The sequence below is a fragment of the Rattus norvegicus genome, chromosome 15, assembly GCF_036323735.1.
Source record: "Rattus norvegicus strain BN/NHsdMcwi chromosome 15, GRCr8, whole genome shotgun sequence".
In the NCBI taxonomy this organism is placed as follows: domain Eukaryota; kingdom Metazoa; phylum Chordata; class Mammalia; order Rodentia; family Muridae; genus Rattus; species Rattus norvegicus.
The window spans coordinates 22,943,748-22,967,206 of record NC_086033.1 but is presented as its reverse complement, the minus strand read 5'-3'; the positions used below and the strand labels follow the sequence as shown (position 1 = coordinate 22,967,206).

The following is a 23,459-nucleotide window of genomic DNA, read 5'->3' as shown; positions in this document are numbered from 1 at the left end:
GATACTGTCTACTTTGGGCTTATTAAATATCATAAGGTTTTCATATCTTAATTTCATTCTCCAAGAGCAAAAACTCCAGATGAGGTCATTTTACAGCTTTAATACTCATGACATCAGTCATCCTGGCTTGCATAGCATTGTGTGGGTAATTGTTTATAGTCAAGACCACTTGGGCTGGAGAGATGGCTCAGCGGTTAAGAGCACTGATTGCTCTTCCAGAGGTCCTGAGTTCAAGTTCCAGCAACCACATGGTGCTCACAACCATCTATAATATATATTAGATAAATAAAAATTAAAAAAAAAATCACCGATCTATGTTTCTGGACCCTGAAAAAAAAAATCAATTTAGGGGTTGGGGATTTAGCTCAGTGGTAGAGCGCTTGCCTAGCAAGCGCGAGGCCCTGGGTTCGATCCCTAGCTCCGGAAAAAAAAAAAAAGACCACTCAGTAAACTTATGTGAACTATAACGTAAACTCACCACCTTACAGTAACCTTGGTGTTAGAACTGACCACTGCTAAGAACGGAGGAGACAGGGAAGAAACAAACGAACCCGTCCGTTCCCAGTGTTTCTGGGTTTGCTGTCCAGGTAGGACTTTACTTTTCACCTTTTCACTGCATCTGTTTCATTTAATGTGTGCACACATGTGAGAACCAGAGGACAGCTTGAGTGGGCCTTTAGATCATATGTCCCAGGGACAGACTTCAGTCCGTCCGACTTGGTGACAAGCACCTTTCCAGGTTGGAGCATCTTGTCAGCAAGAGGCTTGAGAGATTTTGTTTGTTTTTAAATGAAATGGCTTCGTTTCCTGCAGGGTAGATTAGATATGCTAACCTTACACACTGGCAGTGCTTGGTAACATTTCTAAAACGTCCACGTGTAGTAAAGTTAGGAAGGAATTTTTAGCCACAAATGGCTGTGTAGACAGAGCAAAAAGTTGAAGCTGTCTGTCTGTCCTGGAGGCGTTTGCCAAGCTCATGTACTCCATTACTGTGACTGAAAAGCAAACTATCCCAATATGGAGGGCTTTTAAAACAGTAAACGTGAATTGTGTTTGCCAGTCTGCAATTTGGATCTAACCAGCAGCAGTTAATCTGCGGTTCTTGACATCATCAGGAGTTGGACTTAATGAAGGTTCACTCCATTAGAAACATGACAAATGATGCTAGATTCTATCAATCTTGTCTGCTTATGATCTCCATGGGTTAACTTGAACTTCCTCACAGCAACCATGCTCAGGGGAAGGACAAGCACCCCAAGTTGGAACTAGCCGCTGAACCCCTTTTTGTAGCCTCAGAACTCAGCAGGGTGACTTAGAAGCAAATCGTTACAGCCGAATCGTGTTCAGGGGGAGAGCACTTAGCCCTTTGCTTCACACAGAAGATTATACAGGAGGAAGCATGGGGGGTTGGGCACACTGGTGTATGTATGCATCTTTGGGAAACAAGCTGCCATTGTTGTGTGACTTTCAAAGGGGGATGCCTTTTCACCCCAGAAAGGACACAGTGACAGACCAAAGAAATGATCCACTCATGTCTGACCTGGTGAACCAATTAATATAGTTGGGGTTATTAATAGTATGAATAAGGGCTTGCCCAACTCAGGGACAGCCACAGCACTGAAGAGCAATCTCTAGTTTGGTTTCTATGGCTGGGATAAAAATCATGACCAAAAGCATTAAAAACTTGGGAAGCAAAGGGCTTATTTGGTTTTATACCTTATAGTTATAAAGGGAAGGCAGTGAGGAGACTTAAGACAGGAACCTGGAGGCAGGAACTGTAACAGAGACCATACAACTTACTGGCTCGCTCCCCATAACTTGCTTAGCTTGCTCATGCTACCCAGGACTATCTGCCCAAGAGTGGTACTGGCCATAATGTTTTGGTCTCTTCCATATCAATCATTTAGAAAATATCCCACAGACTTGCTTACAGGCTAACCTGAAAGGTATTTCCTCAATTGAGAGTCCTTCTAGGTGACCCTAATGACTGTCAAGTTGACAAGAAACTAACCAAGACACATACCTTGGTAGGGGCTCTGATGCTGAGTAATGAGACCCTGCTCTACTGCAGGAGCAGGGAATTCCTTCATTATTGATGGAATGTTAGTGCGCCCAATCTTGTGCGGATCTCGTACAGGTGACCAAGAGTTGGCCTGCTCACATCTGGAGGACAGGACCCCAGCTGAGAGAACTACAGTTTACATGGCCTCATGGAATAAGTACAGTGAACGGGAAACACCCAACAGCCATCTGTAGGGAGCCTCTAATCTCAACACCATGGGATTTAATTGGAGATGGCTTACAGTTTCAGAGGTTCAAATCCATTATCATCGTGCCAGGAGGCACGGCAGCACTCAGGCAGACATGATGCTGGAGGAGCTGAGAGTTCTGCATCTTGATCCAAAGGCTGCCAGGAAAGGGCTGTCTTCCGAAGGCAGCCAGGAGAAGGTTCTCTGCACTGGGCAGAGCCTGAGCATGGGACCTCAAAGCCTGCCCCCACAGTGACGCACTTCCTCCAACAAGGCCACACCTATTCCAAAGAGGCCACACTTCCCATGGGCCAAGCATATTCAGACGTCCGCACTCCCCATCCCCCATACGAACTTTGCGGGCAACTTTGATTCGGGGAATCTATTCTTAGGTATATGATCCTATAGTTAGGAATTAATAACTATAACTGGCTCTCACATGTTGTGTAGTATAAATTCATGTTCCATATAGGAAATGACAAAAAAATAAAATAGCTAACCATTTTAAAAGGACGCACACCTAGAATTCAAATTGTGTCTTTGTGCCATGAAAGGCAGAAGGTCCAATGTCTCCTTTTTCTGAGATGATGTTCTACATACACTGAAAGGGACTTGATGGGAAGTAAACAGCAGTGTAGAACAGTCAGGGAAAACAATCGTTTAGAAAGATCTCTGACACAAAGAGAAAGGGACAAATACAAATAATGCTCTATGAATGAAAGGGGAATCATTGTCTGCAGTGTAGATTGAAAATGCCTGGTGACGCTCAATTTATGTATCAACTTGTAAAGGCTACAGGCGCTGGTCAACGGCAGTCTGCTGGGAAAGTACTTCAGGGAGCGTAATTAAATTCAATAATTAAGAGACCATAGTAAGTAAGGGAGAATAGTCTAGAAAATAGGATGGGGCTGGTTAGGTCACTGGGGAAGAGGGAATTACAAGTCATGGCTACTATTTCAAACCTACTCTACCGGAAGACCTGCCCCTGTAGACTCAGGATTTCAGACCCTTCAGAACCAATTCTTCCTTTGCAAGAGACTCATCCCTGCTCCTCTCTTACACTTAAAGATGTTATCACTTCCAACCTCTCAGTGCATGAAGTAAGTTATTTCAGAGGTAGAGGTTTTTCGTGGTTGTATGCTAAACAAGCCTTCTTGCCTGAGTGAATTTAGATCTTCTATATGTCATATATTGAAAGTGGCAGAAAGGCAGAATCTGTTTACAGTAGTTGGGAAACGTTCTCTTTACAATTAGAAAACGACCAAAGGATGTGTGCCTTGTACTTCCAGGACTCTGGGGAATGCCCTGAGAGTGGGGAGGGGATAAAGAAAGGACAGACACAGGGATGCAGAAAAAGCTGGATCCAGTGGGTGGCTGTGTTCTGATGGGGAAGCTGCACCACTCTGGAAGCTCGGTGTTTATTATGAACAGTTGAACAGGGCAGCAGGGTTATTGCTGAACAAGGAGGCGGGTTTGACCAATCTCTGTCAGGGCAGTCTCTTCAGGGAAACAGCAGTATAGACTGTAAGTATGGATGGTGTGGGGAGGGGAAGCTGCACGGGAGTGGGGAGGGAGTGGATACTTTCTGCACACACTATCAACGCTTGCATTCAGATCAGGATTTGCCATCCCTCTGAGCCTCACCTGGGGAAGGCTTTGCTACTCCCAAGGGGCTGAGGGTTGGTCCTTGATGTGGCTGGTCTATGCCAACGGCACACATCCACACAGAACTTCTCTCGCTCTCTACAGATGTGCTGAGACATCGACTGGGACATGCGGATGGCGAATAAACATATAAAAAAGATGTACCATAGCACAAGGTTTTTTCTTTTTTGAAAAATACATATGTAGGTTCTGGAGAGATGGCTCAGTGGTTGAAAGCACTTACCGCTCCTGCAGAGGACCTGGGTTAGGTCCCAGGCACATAGATCAGGCAGCTGGCAACTGTCTGTAACTCCAACTGCAGGGGATCCATGCTTCCAACAGTAGCAGCCATGTACATAGTACACAGACATACATGTAGGCACTCACAATACACATACAATAAAACTTTTTTTTTAAAGATTTATTCATTTATTATATATGAGTACACTGTAGCTGTCTTCAGACACACCAGAAGAGGGCATCGGATCTCTTTACAGATGGTTGTGAGCCACCATGTGGTTGCTGGGAATTGAACTCAGGACCTCTGGAAGAGTAGTCAGGTGCTGTTAACCGCTGGGCCATCTCTCCAGCCCACAATAAAACTTTTAATAAAAGAATATACACGTATATTCTTGGAGAATAGTACGAAGCAGATCAATGGCAAAAAAAGATTGCCTACTACCAGGCGTTAGTGTAATCCCAGCACTCAGGAGAAAGAGGTGGGTGGATCTCCGTGAGTTCAAGGCCAGCATGGTCTATGAAGTGAGTTCTAGGACAGGCAGGGCTATGTAGAGAAGCCCTGTCTTCAAAAACCAAAGCCGACCAAGCAAACAAAAATGTTTGCCTACCGTTGTAAATGGTCACCTTCGAAGAGTGTTTCTCGCAAGGCAGATGGCTTACAATTGATAGTTTTCTAGAGGGAGGATGTTAATGTGGCATAGCAAGATAAGGACTTTATGACATTTCCCTGTACACATGTTATAGCAGCTGATAAAAAGTTGTAGCTGGGTGTACTTAGACGTATAAAGAAACTTCAAACCCTGCATTGGAAAATAAAACCCATAAATACACAGTCCAATTACCAACATACACAGACCAGTGAGAAAAAGTTCAGTAGCATTTACCGTTTCAGGATGCACGTTAAAATCACAGTGAGGTATCACTCCATGTCTGCCAGAGGAGCCAAGATGAGACGTGGTGGTTACAGCAACTACTACTGAAGATGTGGACCAACCGATTGTGCACGTATTGCTGGCAGGAGTGAGACACCGTCATCACCCCACAGTGCAGTCTGGCAGGTTTTAAAACTAGGATAGAGCCATGCATTGTGGGAAGCACTCATATACCAGCACTTGGGAGGTAGACACAGGAAGAGTGGCAGGTCTGGGTAGGCCAGCCATTTCTACACTGCCAGTTTGAAACCAGATTGGGCCAGAGGAGAACCTATTTCCAGACAGCTGGGGATGTCGGTGGAGTGCGTGCCTAGCACTCACAAAGCCCTGGGTTTGCTCCTCAGCACCCCATAAAACCAGGGCTGGTTTCTCAAGTCCCTAAGTAGCTCCTGTCTTCTGCCAGGACTCTACCTCTTCTAAAAAAAAAATCACAGAATAGAGGCTGAAGAGATGGCTCAGAAATATAGGAAAATGACTGGACCCTTGCTGGATTCCCTACACCCATATGATGGTTCACAACCATCTGTGACTTCAGTTCCAGAGGAGGGACACCGCTTCTGATCTCCAGGGGACACAAGGCTCGAATGTGATGCATATACATGCATGCAGGCAAAACAGTCATACCTATAAATAAATCTAAAAAGGCACTTAAAAAATATCACATCAGCTGGGGACCGTACACTCCACATGCAAGCCTGTAGGAAACGTCGCCTTTCAAACCATAGCAATACTGGAATTGGGCATCTTGTTTTCCTTTTTTTTTTTTTTTTTTTTTTTCAGAGCTGGGGACCGAACCCAAGGCCTTGCGCTTGCTAGGCAAGTGCTCTACCACTGAGCTAAATCCCCAACCCCCCGGGCATCTTGTTTTAAGGGTGGTTTCAAGAGGTTGCACATACAGAACTGCACTCTCACGCACATACGTGGACACCAATGAACCCACACCGGTAAAATGTAAGTTCACCATTGCTCTTCTAGTTTTGATACTGTGCTAAGATTATATATATAGTTTTGCCTACATGTTTGTATGTGCACCACTTGCATGTCAGAAAAGGGCCTTGAAATGGTTGTGAGAAACCTTGTAGTGCTGAGAATTGAATCCTGGTCCTCTACAAAAGCAACAAGTACTTTTAACTGCTGAGCCATGTTTCTAGCTCCTACATTCACTCATTCTCATGGTGTGTGTGTGTCTGTGTCTGTGTATGTGTGTGTGTGTGTCTGTGCGTGTGTGTGTGTGTGTGTGTGTGTGGTTGTATGTGTCATGGGACATGTGCTTAGGTGAGAGGATAACTTTCAGGAGTTGGTTTTCACCTTTTCACGATATGGGTTCCTTCCAGAGATCAAACTCGTGCCATCCAGCTTGGCAGCGAGCAATTTTACCCCCTGAGCCACTTTGCCGACTTAAAAGGAAGTTCCTTTTGATTTCTCTTTCTTTACTGTATCTGGATTTTGGTACCCTCAGTTATAGTGGTCATTTGAGTCACAGAGTGGAGACACGACAACAGTCTAGAATGACTGTGGACAAATTTGCCGAGCTCAACAGACTTTACAACAGACCGAATGCCCAAGCTATGCTTACGACACCACATCCAGGCTTTGGATGTCTATATAGTTAATACTCAGCCTTGGGGACTCCCACCAATGGGATCGGCTCTCTGTAGGAGGGAGGCAGCTTCTGGTGATTCCAGTGCACATCCATGAGAACCACTGGCTTTTAGTGGATAGCCAGTTTTTAGCAGAAAAAAAAGAAATTACCCGGGATAGCATCTTATCGAAAACATTTATTTCCAGTGAGAGAGAAGCCAGGGCTCTCGAGTATTGAAAAGATCAGAACCAGTTCAGCTTCCCATCCGCTTTGGTTCACCCGTCTGTGAAACTTTTATAACGTTGACATTAATTCCCATAAATACCTGGATGACTGGCGGGGACAAATGCACAGCGAAGCTGCAATGCTTTCTAAAAATAGAACTGGCCAAGAACAACAGAGAAATGTGGTTTGGTCTCCTGCCTTGCTGGAACTTCTCATTTGCATTGCTAGGGCAGGGTTTCTGGCAAGATGGTGGCCCTCCATCTCAGGGGCAGCAGCGTGGCTGCCCTTTCCAGAAGCTAAGCAATGAAGCAAAGGCTAGAGACGCTGGTGTGAGGGTCTCTTCCATTAGCTTCAGAAACATCTGTCATGGTTTGACACATCACAGCAAACATAAAGAAACAAGCGGACAAAACCTAAGAGTTGGGACTAGGCATGGTGGCACACGCCTTTAATTGCAGGCAGAGGCAGGCAGATCTCTGAGTATGAGACCAACCTGGTCTACACAGAGAGACCTTGTCTCAAAAAACCAACCAACCAACCAACCAGCCAACCAAAAACCCTAAGAATTGTTGGTCGCTCCAGTGTCTAAGCCATGACTCTGACTGGATGTGGTGACCCACACCTTTAATCCCAGAGCTAGGGAGGCAGAGGTAGGAGGATCTCTGTGAGTTTGAGGCCAGCCTGATCTAGAAAGCAGGTTCCAGGATAGCTGGTGCTGTTATATAGGAAATCCTGTCTCAAAACAAAACAAAATAAAACCCCCCAAACTGAACAAAGAAAAAAATTTGTTTGAAAGACTCTGAAAACCAACGAATCACTTCCTGAGTCGCTGCCTAAGAGTAACTTTTCCTTTGGCCTTCTTAGAGACCCCCCACTAAGCAATAAAAATGGAAAAATAAGCCCACAGAATTAATAATGAAGTGTAAACAGGGGAGGAGGAGTGGGAAGATATCCACGTGTAGAATTCAATACTTAGAAAGACAAACAACAACAACAACCCCAAGGTTGCTGTGAAAAATGCAGATTCTGACTGAGACAGTCTAGGGTGGGACACGACAGCCTGCGTTTCTGACTCCTTGCAGCTGACACTGGCCCACTGGCCACTGTCTCCCGGCTCTAATGTGGGGTCTGAAAACCCATCCCCCCACACCGTCCACACAAGACGCAACGAAGCTGCGGCCAGTCTGTTCGGTAGAAATCAGGTTCAGAGTTACCCGATCTTAGTTTTTTTAAAAAACCTAGACTATCTGCAAATCGCCTTGCCTTTGTCTTTTGACAGCAGATGGAAAGAAGGCTTTTGTACTGGAGAAGATAAGCGGATTTACTACGGAGAACCAGAGGCGCGCATTCCAACACTCCTGGGTTCCGGGAGCAAGATGAGGTGAACCGGGTGCCGAATGCCGTTTGAACTGAGGATTTGGAAAAATCATGAGGATTTGATCAAAGGATCTTACACCGGTTAGGTTTATGTCAATTTGACACAAGCTCTGGAATGAATGAGAGGAGGGATCTTCAATTGAGAAATGCCTCATAGACGGAGCCAAAGGCAAGCCTGTAGGGCATTTCCTTAAAGGGTGATCAGTGGGGGAGGGCCCAGCTCTTTGTGACCGATCGCCCTGGGTTCTATAAGAAAGCAGGCAGAGCAAGCCACCAAGCAGCACTGATCTAGGGCGTCTGCACCAGCTCCTGCCTTCAGGTTCCTGCCCTGCTTGGGTTCCTGCCCTGACCTCCTTCAATGATGACCAACAGTTCACCTGGCATGGTGGTTTAAAGAGAACAGAGCAATAGGCTCGTGTTTGAAGACTTAGTTGACAGTAGGACATTTTGGGATAGATTAGGAGATGTGTCCTTGTTGGAGTAGATGTATTCTTGTTGGAGAAAGAATATCTCTGTGGAGTGAGCTTTGAGGTTTCAAAAGCCCATACCAGGCTCTCTCTCTCTCCCTCTCTCCTCCTCCCTTTCCCTCTTCCTTTCCTCCTCCCCTTTCCCCTCCCCTTCCCCCCCTTTTCTTCTCTCCTCCCCCTCGACCTCCCCATCTCTGTCCTGTGCCTGGGGATTAGGATGTAAAGTTCCAGCACCTTGGCTGTCTGCTTCTCACCACTGTTGTGTTTATAAAAAGAAAAAGAGAGACGGGATTGTGTTCTATGAAGGTGTGATGAGGTATGAGGAAAAGGGGTGCCTCTGTGCACCCACGAGGAGGCACTCCTTCCCCCTGAGGGTATAGTAGAGAAGAGCATTTATTCAGGGCATGGGGAGGGCAGTTAAGAGGGCAGTAGGGGCAGCGGGAGAAAGAGGGAAGGGGAGAGAGAGAGAGAGAGAGAGAGAGAGAGAGAGAGAGAAGGAGGAGGAGGAGGAGGAGGAGGAGAAGAAGAAGAAGAAGGAGGAGAAGGAGAAGGAGAAGGAGAAGGAGAAGGAGAAGAAGAAAAGAAGAAGAAGAAGAAGAAGAAGAAGAAGAAGAAGAAGAAGAAGAAGAAGAAGAAGAAGAAGAAGAAGAAGAAGAAGAAGAAGAAGAAGAAGAAGAAGAGACGTAGAGTTAGAGGCCGGCCATGATCATATGGAGAGAAGTGGGGGAGAGAATGGGGAGAGAGGGTACAAAGGGGGAAAAGGGTAAGAGCAAGAGAGAGCAAAAGAGCAGCAAGAGAGTGAGGAGGGGGCAAGCAGTATCTTTTATAGTGTCAGGCATGCCTGGCTGTTGCCAAGTAACTGTGGGGGCGGAGCATACCTGGCTGTTGCCAGGTAACTGTGGGGGTGGAGCTTAGAATGCTAACAACCATGATGATCATGAACTTATCCCTGAAAATGTAAGGAAGCACCCAATTAAATGCTTTTTTTTGAAGTAAGAGTTGCCTTGGTCATGATGTCTCTCCACAGAAATAAATAGAACAGTCGCTAAGACCCCTGGGAAACACTGTCCCCAGAACAATACATGATCACAGTACCCGCCCAGTGGAGAACGAGCCCAGCAGGCTGCTCGCTCGCTCTGCAATGGGCCTTGGCAGCAGCGATGAAAATGTAAACCCTTCCCCTTTTCCATGCTCTTTTTTCTTTAGGGTTTATTTTATGTTTTAAATAAAACACGCACAAGCAGAGGCCAGAGGCTTTGCGTTGGGTGCTCTAGAACTGGTGTAGCACACAGTTGTGAGTCGCCCGATGTGGATGCTGGGTATCGAATTTTTGTCTTCTGAACGAGCAGCAGTGTGTGCTCCTAACCGCTGAGCCATCTGTCTGCTAAGGTAAATAAACTATGGATATTTCAACAGTGAATATCAACATGAAATAACTGGTTTCTTTTGGGTGGAGGGGTAGCAGCCTTGGTGGAAGACATTTTTTTTCTTCCATTTTCATTAAATTGGGTATTTCTTGTTTACATTTCGAATGTTATTCCCTTTCCCCGATTCCTGTCCATCAGCCCCCCAGCCCCTCCCCCTCCCCTTCTATGTGGGTGTTCCCCTCCCATCCACTCCCATTACTGCCCCCCCACAACAATTCCTACACTGTGGGTCCAACCTGGGCAGAACCAAGGGCTTCCCCTTCCACTGGTGCCCCAACAAGGCTATTCACTGCTACGTATGAAGTTGGAGCCCAGGGTCAGTCCATGTATAGTCTTTGGGTAGTGGCTTAGTCCCTGGAAGCTCTGGTTGCTTGGCATTGTTGTTCATATGGGGTCTCGAGCCCCTTCAAGCTCTTCCAGTCCTTTCTCTGATTCCTCCAACGGGGGTCCCGATCTCAGTTCAGTGGTTTGCTGCTGGAATTCGCCTCTGTATTTGACATGTTTTGACTGTGTCTCTCAGGAGAGATCTATATCTGGTTCCTGTCAGCCTGCACTTCTTTGTTTCATCCATCTTATCTAGTTTGGTGGCTATATATGTATGGGGCCCCATGTGAGGCAGGCTCTGAATGGCCGTTCCTTCAGTCTCTGCTCCAAACTTTGCCTTCCTAGCCCCTCCTATGGATATTTTTGGGTGGAATACATCCAAAAGGGTGGAAAGCCCTCAGGACACAGAGGCAGGTGGATCTCTGAGTTTGAGGCCAGCCTGTTCTACAGAGTGAGTTCCAGACCAGCCAGAGCTACACCGAGAAGTCCTGTCTCAAAAACTAAATAGAAACCAATCAGTTAGTTAACAATTTGTTTTGAACTAAATATGGAGGACAGTGGAGGAACACGGTTCAGGTTTGTGCTGACTGACGTGTCCCACCTGAAGAGGTTACTTCAACTGTTCAATGGAATGAGACCAACAGATTTTCCAACTACCTTGGTAAAAGCATCAGACAGTGTGTTACAGCAAGGTGGAAACATCTCGTCTACAAGCCATACATATTGCTGTATTTATAGTGTCAGCTTGTGGAGGCTAGAGGTCTCTGAAAAGTTAATGAAACATTCCGAGAAGCCCACCTATTCGCTTTGAGACTCTTAGGTCACGTGCAAAAATAAAGACAAATGGTTGTTAAGGGGCCTCCAACCACCTGAGATAGTTTAGGCTTCTGACATATATGACACACACATGTTACCACGCAACATACCCAAAATACACACACACACACACACACACACACACACACACACACAGACACCACACATGCACACCCCATACACACCATGCACATATATCATGTACACACATACCATGCACACACACACACACCCCACACACCCTACATACCATGTACACACACACACCCCACACATCCCACACACACCATGCAAACACACACACAAGAACGCGCACACGCATGCATGCACCATGCACATGCACAAACGCCACACATACACACCATGCACATACATCTGCCTCCCCGAGCAGTGGAGCACTGTGGTGGAGTGGAAGTGGAAGTGGAACCCCATAACCCTACAACTGGTGCCCAACATGGGGCTGGGGGATGGGCAGAGTTGGGGGCTAGTTGCTACTGATCTAGAGCAAATTAAATCCAAAATAAGATTTGGAGAGTGTAGCTAAGAGTCAAAAAAGGGGAATTGAGGGGAAACTGGCTAGGAACATGTGAGAGGGAGAGAGAGAGAGGAAGGCCTAGGTCTAGGTCTTTTGAACTAGGTCAGGGGTTACTCACAGTCCTTGAGTAATATGGAGTTCTGATGTGGGTCTCTGTGGGTCACCAGCTGGAGGTACGCTTCAGCTGGGCTTGCCTCACGTTGGTAGTGCCAGTTGTAGGGTTGGTCGGGTCCTGTGTCTGCTCTGCCACAGGGCACAGATGCTGGGTAGGCAAGACAAGGGGAGTTGGTTGAGCTTACACCATGCTGTCTCTGGGCGGGCGTCAGGCCACAGGGAAGTCCTGGGACACTGATCAGGGGTGGGGAAGTGCAGTCTGAGGTGCAGGGCAGCCAGAGCTGGCTCAGGGGTCCCTGGGCCTGCAATGAGTCTGGTTCTCAGGCACCGCTGGAAGCCACAGACGAACTGAAAACAGAGTTAGGGCCTGCAGGCTGGATCTAGCTCAGGGCTGAGGGGCTCCAGCTGGTCCCACAGGGAGAGAGTCCTTGGCTTGATAGTGGTGGGCTTGAGGCTTAAGCTTGGTGGCGGGTTGTGGATGGGAGCTCAGAGAAGCCTTCTACAGGAGTTTAGATGGCGGCTCTGTAGGCAAAGACCTTTTTTTTTTTTTTTCAAAGATTTATTTTTTATATATAAATACACTGTAGCTCTCTTCAGACACACCAGAAGAGGGCATCAGATCCCATTACAGATAGCTGTGAGCCACCATGTGGTTGCTGGGATTTGAACTCAGGTCCTCTGGAAGAGCAGTCGGTGCTCTTAACCACTGAGCCATCTCTCCAGCCCCAAAGACCTTTTCCATGGCTCCTCATGGTGAATCCGAGTGAAAAGAGACAGTCCATGGCTTTAAGACATTTATTGTCATGGCAGAGAGTGGATGAATAAAACTGTACCCCACTTCTCAGGGTGGGCCCGAGGTTAAACACCTTTTGCAGGGAGGGATGTCTGGGAAGGAAAGCTTATTGGTTAAGCCCTCTAGGCCTTTAAGTATCTCATTAAAATGGAGATGTGTCTTGAACCCAAGTGACTACAAGTCATGCCCTGTATATGTGGAGGGGCTTGGGGCATTGCCTTTAAGTGACCGATGACCACAAATCAATGGCCACAAATAATGACAGGGGCCTGGTGCCAGGGAATTAGGTGAAATGCCAACTGTCCCTTCAGCGTCTCCCGGGTTTCTAGCTTTAGCTCAACAAGGAACCAGGCTACCTCTCATGGACTCTCTGTCTCTCTCCCCTCCTTCTCTCTCTCTCTCTGTCTCTCTGTCTCTGTCTCTCTCTCTCTCCCTGCTTCCCCCAACTCTCTCATAGTCTCTCTCTCTCTCTCTATCTTTCTCTCTCTCTCCCCCTCCTTACCCCCTCCCTGTCTCCAGCCCAGCCTAAAGAGGGACGAGGTAGCAGATGAGGGAAATAGGCAGGGAAGCCAACAGAGAACCCTCTGCCTGTGTCGCTGCGCTCTGTAATTTACCTGACATTTCTCCCTGCGTCTGTAGTCAGCCGGCTTTCATTTATTTGTTTGATCGTTTACTGTTTTTAGGGCCGTGGTTCCTTGTCACCTAGGCTGGCCCCCAGCTCTTCATAAAACAGAACCTCCTGTCTCTCCCTCCCCCTTAGACTCCTGCACGATTTCCACACTAGTTCTCAAAGCACTCACGGCGATCCATTTTCTTCCAGTTCCAAAGCTATAGCCTCACACCTCAGAGTGGCTAGTTCTGAGAAGTGTGGATCTTGAGTGTCGAAATGGTCGTGACTCACACTCCACTCATAGCTTCATTTGTTATGTTATTGTGATAGCTTTTACAAGTTCCTAATTTATATCGATGCCACGTGCGGCAGAGCCACACAGCCCTAGCTTCTCATTGCTGTGATAGCACACGCAGTCCAGCTAGGGCAAGAACAGCTAGACACACCCTAAAGGCAAGACTCCCACTACCAGTGAATGGAAAAGACTGGAAATTGTTGACATTGCTGGGTGTGGTGGCACACGCCTTGTCTCCCAGCACTAGGGAGGCAGAAACCTGCAGTTCACTGTGAGTCCAAGGTTAGTCCGGTCTACATGAGGCCAGCCAGGGCTATGGAGTAAAACACCCTGTCTCAAAACAACAAAAAAGGGTTTAAAATGTTGACACACGGGGTTGGGGATTTAGCTCAGTGGTAGAGCGCTTGCCTAGGAAGTGCAAGGCCCTGGGTTCGGTCACCAGCTCCGAAAAAAAAAGAACCAAAAAAAAAAATGTTGACACACAATTTATAAAATAACTACTCTAAATGCATATGTATCCTATAGCTGCTCCTTCCTTCCTTCCTTCCTTCCTTCCTTCTTTCCTTCTTCTCTCTCTTCCTCCCTCCCTCCCTCCCTCCCTCTCTCCCTCCCTCCCTCTCTCCCTCCCTCCCTTCCTTCTTTCTTTCCTTCCCTCTAGGAAACTGTAGAGTATATTGGTTAAGACTTGTATCTTAAAAAAAAAAAAAAAAAAAGACTTGTATCCTTAAAAAAGAACTTTTTTTAACCTTCATTTTTATTTTGTATCTATGGATTTAGGTGTTTTATTTATTTGTTTGTTTGTTTGTTTGTTTATTTATTTATTTATTTGGCCTGTGTCAGTGCAACAAATACATGCAGTGCCTACAGAGGCCAGAAGAGGGCACTGGATCCCCTGTGGGACTGGACTGGAGTTATCAATGGCTGTCAGCTGCCTGGTTGGTGCTGGGAATTGGACCAGGGTCCTCTGGAAGAGCAGCCAGGCTGGGCCATCTTTCCACACTCTCTCCAAAAGCAATTTATTTATTTATTTCTTAACACAAAGCACAAAGATACGGGTTCTTTTTTTTTTTTTTTTTTTTTTTTTGGTTCTTTTTTTTCCGGAGCTGGGGACCGAACCCTGGGCCTTGCCCTTCCTAGGCAAGCGCTCTACCACTGAGCTAAATCCCCAACCCCAAGATACGGGTTCTTTGACTGCAGGCAAATGGACTAAAAAGTGAAGAACACTCACACATTCCTACCATGAGCGGATCAGGGCTTCACAAACTCTATGGCTTAAGCACAGGGGATCAAACTCCAGTTTTGCTCAGTGTGTAGGAAAATCTGTGAATACGTTCATCAGCTTGCTCACACTTAAACGTGATCTTTCAGAAAAATCCTGTTCCATTTAAAAACCCTTTTCCAGCTCCCCTAAACTGCTCTCAGGCTGTGGAAGTCCTTGGCTCTGGTCTAGGCCCTAGGCCTGTTTGAGAACCACTGTCATCTTTGGAACAAAGAAAACCCTTAAGACATCTTCCTGTTCCAACAGAGTAAGTTTTGCTTTCCTTACTTCTGAGTTTCCCCTTCCTCCTGTTAGGTGGTGTTCTCAGCCCTTGGTTATTGTATGGGTTGGTACTTTTTACAGACATATGTTTTTCTTATAAAGTGGCTTTTAAAAAGTGATTTAAGGGGTTGGGGATTTAGCTCAGTGGTAGAGCGCTTGCCTAGGAAGCACAAGGCCCTGGGTTCGGTCCCCAGCTCCGAAAAAAAGAACCAAAAAAAAAAAAAGGGATTTAAAAACATTGATTTTTTTTTTTATGATGGGAGCGTGTACAGGCCTTGGCGCATACGTGAAGGCTACAGGCACTCAGGGGTCTCACCAGCCCTCCTAACACACTTTTAGGTGTAGAAACGGATCCAGATATATTAGCATTTTTCCTTCTGTCATAGGAAAGCAAAAGGCTATGGTATGTGGGCCTCAACCTCATGCTTAACAACTGATGCTCTGGGTTTGGTTTCCCAGACAGGGTCTCTCTGGGTAGCCCTGGCTGTCCTGGAACTCTCTGTAGACCAGGCTGGCCTTGAACTGAGAGATTGCTGGCCTCTGTCTCCAGAGTGCTGGGATTAAAGGTGTGGGCCATCACCTCCCAGTTTATTTTTAGAAATAACCTAGATACTCAATAGTTATTACCAGATTATTATACAACCTTGAGGTTTCAGGTTGTTCAAATAGGTTGTGACAGCAAGTGGAGTAAATAAACATTTGGTCCTCTGTCTTTACCCAATGTATCCATTCTTCACAATTGTCAAGGTGCTCGTGTGTGTTGAGACATCAAACAAAACTGGCGAACTCTAATGAAACATTGTTTTTCCCTACAACATTTTATCAGTCTTTATTTAACAAGAGCTCTGTAAAGTTACACATAGATATTTTGTATATCATATGACAGGGTCCTTTTAAACTTATTTTTTTTTCTTTTTTCTTTTTTTTTTGGAGCTGGGGACCGAACCCAGGGCCTTGCGCTTGCTAGGCAAGCGCTCTACCGCTGAGCTAAATCCCCAACCCCCCTTTTAAACTTATTTTAAGTATATGAGTACATTGTAGCTGTCTTCAGACACACTAGAAGAAAAGGGCATCAGATCCCATTACAGATGGTTGTGAGTCACCATGTGGTTGCTGGGAATTGAACTCAGAACCTCTGGAAGAGCAGTCAGTGCTCTTAACGACTTAATATGTAGGTGGAGACCCCTACATATACTCACACTTGTAAACTGCACATATACACATAGTTTTAAAAACTGTAATTAGGGGGTTGGAGATTTAGCTCAGTGGTAGAGCGCTTGCCTAGCAAGCGCAAGGCCCAGGGTTCGGTCCCCAGCTCTGGAAAAAAAAAAGAAAAGAAAAGAAAAAAAAACTGTAATTAGAATATATTAATTGTAAATAATGAGTTTTTCAAAAATATTTATGTGTTTATGCATATATATGCATATGTGTGCACCACAGCTGTTCGTCCTGGGTTTCTCTGAGACCTAACACTTTTCATGCTTTATTTTGTTTTCCCCTCATAACCCAACGAATTGAACCAGACTTCCTTGCAGTCTGATGGTTATTTATGGGCATCTGGTCACTTTGCCAGTCGCTACACTACTAAAGAAAATGTCTCTCTCTCCTCCAGTAACCATTAATCTCTTATAACTCCTCAGGGAGGGGAGGGGTAGGCCTTGTGAGCTCCTCCCTTCTCTGTGATGAAATGCTAATGAGCCAGATCTTGTTACAGGTCTCCGGCAGATAAACCCGGCTGCTGTGGGTTCAAGAGTTCATTGGACAACCCTGTCACACCCAGAAGACAGTTCCACATCCCCCATCCTCTCTGTTCCCACTTCCGTGGTGTTCTGAGGCTTTGAGGGGGATTGGTAAGCATTCAACAGCCGCTTATCCTCAACACTTCAAAGGGTCGCATAATTGTTTTGAAACTAAGTCTTGCTGTATAGTTCAGGCTGACTTTCCAACCCAGGATCCTTCTGCCCCAGCCTCTCCCAGATGTTGAGATTACAGACCTGTACCGGCACATTCAGTGAAACAAAAATACTAAACACGTCCTTTATTCTTTTTTTAAAAAGTATGTGCATGTGTGAGTCTCTGTGTTGGGGTATGTGTACATGAGCACAGGCTTCTGTGGAGCTGTCAGGTCTGTTTGAGGCTGGGACTTTAGGTGGCTGTGAGCCACTCAGAATAGGAACCGAAGTCAAGCCTTTGCAAGAGCATCAAGTGCTCCCCCCCCCCCCCCAGCTGAGGACTGAACCCAGGGCCTTCTTGCGCTTTCTAGGCAAGCGCTCTACCACTGAGCTAAATCCCCAAACCCACATCAAGTGCTCTTAACCATCGAGTCAGTGCTCTAGCTCCATTGAACGAAGCTTAGCTACTTAGGATTTCATCCAGGTTGCCAGGCATGATGGTATGCGCCTGTAATCACAGGACTTGGGTAGTTAAGGGGAAAGGTTGAGCTAAGATCATCCCGTGTTACAATATAGCAAGTTCAAAGGCCAGCCTGGGCCACAGAGGAAAAAAAAAAACCTCCAAGACATTTTAAGGTTGGGCTGAAAGTTGCAATGTAGTTGACTGAGGATGAGTTTGGGCTCCCGAACCTCCTGCCTCCGTCCTCTCAGGAGTCGGAATAACAAGCAGGCTACCGTAACCTGCTCCGGCTTGTGTCTCTAGGTTAGGTTATGAGTGCCTATTTGTTTCTGAGTCTATTTTGTTCCATGCAAACAATATGCAAACACACGTAGACAAGGTACACAAACATGTGAAGCTAGAAAACAAATACCGTGCGGCGTCCATTTAAACTCATTTGCCAGTTTTCCCGTTGTATAATTGGCAGCAGGAGAGGCAGTCGCCGGCTGTGTAGCCTGAGGACATTTAAAATAGAAGGTTAAAATTTTAAGTATTAAAAAAAAGTGAGCCAGTTTATTTATTTCTCTTTGGTCCCTCCCCCTCCCCCCCCCCCCAAGGTGGAGGTGGCATTTCAAACCTTAGCCCAGAGCGAGCTGAGGCAAGAGGACTGTAGCCTGGGTTCGTCCCATGGGTGGAGAGTAAAACCACGACCACGATTTAAAGCCAAATTTGAAGTGAGCTTTAATCAAATAATGGCCAGGTTGAGGGAGTCTCTGGCTAGGTCTATGTCTGGGTTTCCAGAAAATGGCCACCAGTTACACCTTACAGAGGCTTAAGAAGGCAACCCTACAAGGCTACCATGTTTATATCCTGACATGTTTCCTGCTACATACCTCCTGCTTACGTCCAATCAGGGGCAAGCGTACATCCGGTCGTACCTCCCGCCCACATGTGATCAAGCACATCTGATGGGTCAAACAAACTTGCTTACGGGAGTGAAAGCTCATATCTCCCAAAAACAACAGCCTCCAGCCGGGCAGGAAGTGTTTGTCCGTGGGCAAGGGGGGCTTTCGGGCTAGAGGCGTTTTTTGTTTCATGGATCTCTTAGGCACGGCAATTAAAACTTAAAACATAGCTTTGGCTCCCACACCTGGGCTACCTCGAGAATGTCCAAGCCAGCCAGGGCTGCAGAAAACAAAACCAGACTGTTTTCTTTACAAACGAAATTGTAACGCCGTCTGGATTACGTCCATCATTCGGATTTACAGATGGGACAAGACTGTTGATAAACTCAAAGGCCATACACAGCTGACCATGACGGTGCACACAGTGGGTTCCAGGACAGCCAAGGCTACATAGTTAGACCCTGTCCTAAAAACGAACGAATGAATGAAAAAGGAACGAACACACAGGCCACACGTAGTTTGACTTTGACCATGACTGTTAGCTTTTTGGATGCTTTTGTTGTCAATGGCTCTCAGAAAGGAATTGTAGGCAGGCTCTACAGTGGCTCTGTCAGGCGTCGGAACTCTCTTTTGAAAATCGTTCACTTATTTTATGTGTAAGGCTGTCTTTCCTGTGTATCCATACGGGACATGTGGGCCTAATGTCTGAGGAGGCCAGACCCTGGGACTGAAGTTTCAGACCTTTGTGAGCTGTTCTTTCGATGCTGGGACCTGAACCAGGGTCCTCTGGAAGAGCAGCCAGAGCTCTTAACCACTGAGCCACCTCTCCAGCCTGTTACTGACATTCTTGACTCTCAGTGGGCTGCTTATTCCAATGTATAATTTCCCATCTCTCTACCTCAGCTCAGTTAAACTGATGCCACCTTTTCCTTTGCAAAACTGTGTGTGGGCGGGATAGGGTAGGTATGGTATAGACACGTCAGGTGTACTGATTGCTCATCCCCGTGAGACAGGGTCTATCACCAAACCTGGGGCGAGGCTGATGGCAACCAGGTGACATCAATCCTCCTCCATCCCCATCTCCTTTTTTTTTTTTTTTTTGGTTCTTTTTTTCCGGAGCTGGGGACCGAACCCAGGGCCTTGCGCTTCCTAGGTAAGCGCTCTACCACTGAGCTAAATCCCCAGCCCCCCATCCCCATCTCCTATCCCTGGGTTCACAGATGTGTCTGACGTCACACATGGCCTTCTATGGTGTTCTGGGACAATGGGTTCTGATCCTCACGTCTGTGCAACCAGCACCCTCACCTGCTGAGCTAACTCCCCAGCCCCTGCTGAGAGGTTTTAAGTGATGAACTGAAAAGTCATCTGTTGTTATCACATAACTGGTTGATTAAGTCCTTTTAACCCAGCTTCTTCTCTCATCAGAGGTAGCCCTTTAATGAGCAGAGAGTTCTATGTCCATCGACCTACAAAAGCCTCCCTTGAGTTTTCTTCTCTCCTTCTTCTCTGTGTCTCTGTCTCTCATTCTCTCATTCCCCCCCCCCCCCCTCTCTCTCTCTCTCTCTCTCTCTCTCTCTCTCTCTCTCTCTCGTTGTTTGAGACAAGGCCACTCTATGTAACCTTGGGTGGCCTGGAACTCACTTTGTTGACCAGGCTGACTTTGAACCCATAGGATTCTTCTTGCCAAATGCTGGGATTAAAGGTGTGCAGCACCATGCCCAACTCCCTTCCCATTTTATCACAGGGTTTAGTCATTTTAGCAATTCACTGTAGGTTTTAAAACACTTTCTATAGCATCTAAATTTAGACAGTCACAAATTGTTTATATATGTGTATATAAGTGTGTGTGTGTGTGTGTGTGTGTGTGTGTGTGTGTGTGTGTCCAAAGTATCTAGCAGATTAAAAAAATTAGGAATATCCTGGCTGATGGTGGCGCACACTTTCAATACCAGCACTTGGGAGGCAGAGGCAGGCAGATCTCTTAAATTACAGGCCAGCCTGATCTACAGCCTGAGTGAGTTCTGGGACAGCCAAGGCTCATAGAGGAACCCTGCCTCAAAACAATAACACAATGGTTAGGAATATCCAAATGTTCCCCATTAAGGGAGCTATAGAACCAGGTTATGGTCAGGTAAATGATCCCATTTTCTAAGTATTTACAAACCAAGACACCATAATTATGAAACATGAATCCATCTGGAGCGTCAGGAAAACCTCCCACTTGCCTTTCCCCTCATCCTGAAGTCACAGCGTTCTGTGACAAATCATGGCGCATATATGGGTGGGCTTAGAGATGAGTTTTGAAGGTAGCTTCCTCAGCTTTATCCCAAGGCTGCTTCCTCTACTACTCAGGTCTGTCCTGCATATTTACTTCATGAGTATGTGTGTACTGCTGGTCACTCCTTAAATTTCTCTTACTGGAGGAGCCAATAAAGTGGCTTCTGACCCAAGAATCAGGTCTTTTGGTGGGGGGAGCTTTTCTATAAAGACAATGTACACATGGGGGGGGGGGCGTCCCCTGATTCTCTCACCTATTGTGTTGAAGGCAATGAGTGCCTCTTCAGTGTCTTTATGATCTGGTGTTCATAGACCGTCACTACAGAAAGGGGTGGGGTTGCACTGACAGGAGAAAGGGTCTGTGGTGGTACCTGAACTGGTGGGGGAAATTCCAGTGAATGCTCATCTCTGGGTACTGTGTTGGGTGCCACAACTGTCACCGTAAAGCAAGGACTGCTTTAAAGAAGACACCTCACGCCGAGTCATACAAGGGTGACCGTGGCCAAGAAATTAGAATTCAAGTTGCCCTGAATTCCAGAGAGATTACACAAAGTGTTTCCTGTCATAGAACAAAAGAAAGTCATAATTCAATACCTTTGCCAACCGCCGCATTCGATACCAGAACCCTCGTGGGCGGATGAGGTAGGAGGGTTGCAGCAAAGAAGAGAGAGCTCTTCTATATCGTCATGTGCTGCACGCTTAGCTTTAGGTGTGACAGGAGCTAGAAGTCTATTAACGTTAGTGACACATTCCCAGAACCTGGTCTATTGGTTATGGCAGTGTTTGGTCTCGTGCAAAGGCTAAGGGGCTTAAGCCAAGCCAAGATAATTTTGGTTCCTGAGATCTTTCCACAGTTGTCATGTTCTCATAAGCCAAGGTCAAGTTGTTTGCGGAATCTTAAATATAGATGTAGTTTCTCTCATTTAAAACAATTTAAAAAATATATATCCAGTTATTTATATATTTTAAGTTCTATTTATTTCATATACGTGAGTACACTGTCGCTGTCTTCAGACACACCAGAAGAGGGCATCAGATCCCATTACAGATGGTTGTGAGCCACCATGTGGTTGCTGGGAATTGAACTCAGGACCTCTGGAAGAGCAGTCAGTGCTCTTAATCGCTGAGCCATCTCTCCAGCCCCGGTTTATTTTGTGTGTGGGAGGCACATTGGGTATGTAGAGGTCAGAGGTTAACTTGTGGGGAAATAGGTTCTCTCTACTATGTGGGTCTTGGGAATCAAACCACAGTCACCACGTTTACCTGTAGCGTCATCTTGCATGCCCTTTACATTTTTTATTGATGATTATTGTGTTGGTGTGTGTGCGAGCATGCATGCCACATTGCCTGTGTGAGGGCCAGAAGGACAACCATATGAAGTTGGCACTCTGCTTCCTCGTGTGTGAGTATTCCCAGATGTTGAACTCAGGTCAACCAGACTAGTGCAGGAAGTGCCTTTACCCACTGAGTCGGCTCACTAGTGCCAGATACGACTTCTTCAGAGAGCTTCAGTTCACCATGCCAAGAGGTCCGAATAAAACCGGTGTAAGTTGACAATGTGAAAGTAAAGCGGTGGCTTCCCCGAGGGGAGCAGGGTAAGGCGTGGGCAATACTATCATCCCTTGCTTACAAAGTAGGTCAGTTGCCTTTCCCTAGTGACTAGAACAGATGTTGAGAGCACTTGTTGACTGAAGACACCCACCCTTAGAAGAGTTCAGAAAAGAGGTGTCAGTATGGAGCATGGGTGGTGAGTACGTGGGCTAAATTCTTGTCTTTCATGGTAGTGAGTGAAAAGTGAATGTCTAAGTTAATAAGTAAGAAGTAACAGTAAGGACATCAGGGTCACCACCGAAAGCCCAGACTGGTTAAAAGCTGGTGTCTCACATGCCTGGAGGCATTTCCCAACACTGGCTGCTCTTGCAGAGGACCTGGGTTCAGTTTTCAACACTGATGTGGTGGCTCACAGGCACTTGGAACTCTAATGTCAGGAAACCCAACACCCTCTTGTGGTCTCCACAGACACTCGAACACACATGGGTATACACACAGGGAAACACACACACACACATACACACACACACATACACACATACACACACACACACACACATACACACATACACACACACATACACACACACACACATACACACACATACACACACACATACACACACACATACACACACACATACACATACCTACCCCCCATATATCTATGCACACATGTCATACACACCTACGCACATATATACACACCACACTATCCTTAAATACCTACACATACACATCTACACACCCACACCCACACACATAATAAATAAAAGTTGATAATATAAGGAAACACATCAAATCCGTACACAGTACGGTCTGACTTAAAAGAGAGAAACAAGTGAGGCCGGTATAGATGCTCAGGGCTCTGCATGACGTCACACGTGTGGGGGAAAGGTTTTTTTTTTTTTCTTCAAGTTTTCTTTAAATCTGAAGTTACAGGGGCTGGAGAGATGGCTCAGCGGTTAAGAGCACTGACTGCTCTTCCAGAGGTCCTGAGTTCAAATCCCAGCAACCGCATGGTGGCTCACAACCGTCTGTAATGGGATCTGATGTCCTCTTCTTCATGCAGATAGAACATTCATATACATAAATAGATAACTTTAAAAAATGTAAACTTACAAGTTGAAATGTTAGTTTTCCTTCCCTTTACGCATTGGCTGTTTTACCATCTTTGAGAAACAGAATAATCTGATTATTCAAAAGAAGACTAAGAAAGGAGAAT

The 23,459-nt window shown here is 46.2% G+C and overlaps 1 protein-coding gene across 1 annotated transcript in view; it reads left to right on the top strand.

The window, feature by feature from the left end:
* Positions 1-9,715, top strand: part of Wdhd1 (WD repeat and HMG-box DNA binding protein 1) — a 45,329-nt gene extending 35,614 nt beyond the window's left edge. The window contains exon 25 of the mRNA XM_039093262.2: positions 8,152-9,715. Within this exon, the coding sequence (XP_038949190.1) occupies positions 8,152-8,187 (36 nt within the window). The 3' untranslated portion in view covers positions 8,188-9,715. The remainder of the gene's footprint in view (positions 1-8,151) is intronic.
* Positions 9,716-23,459: the final 13,744 nt, after the last annotated feature.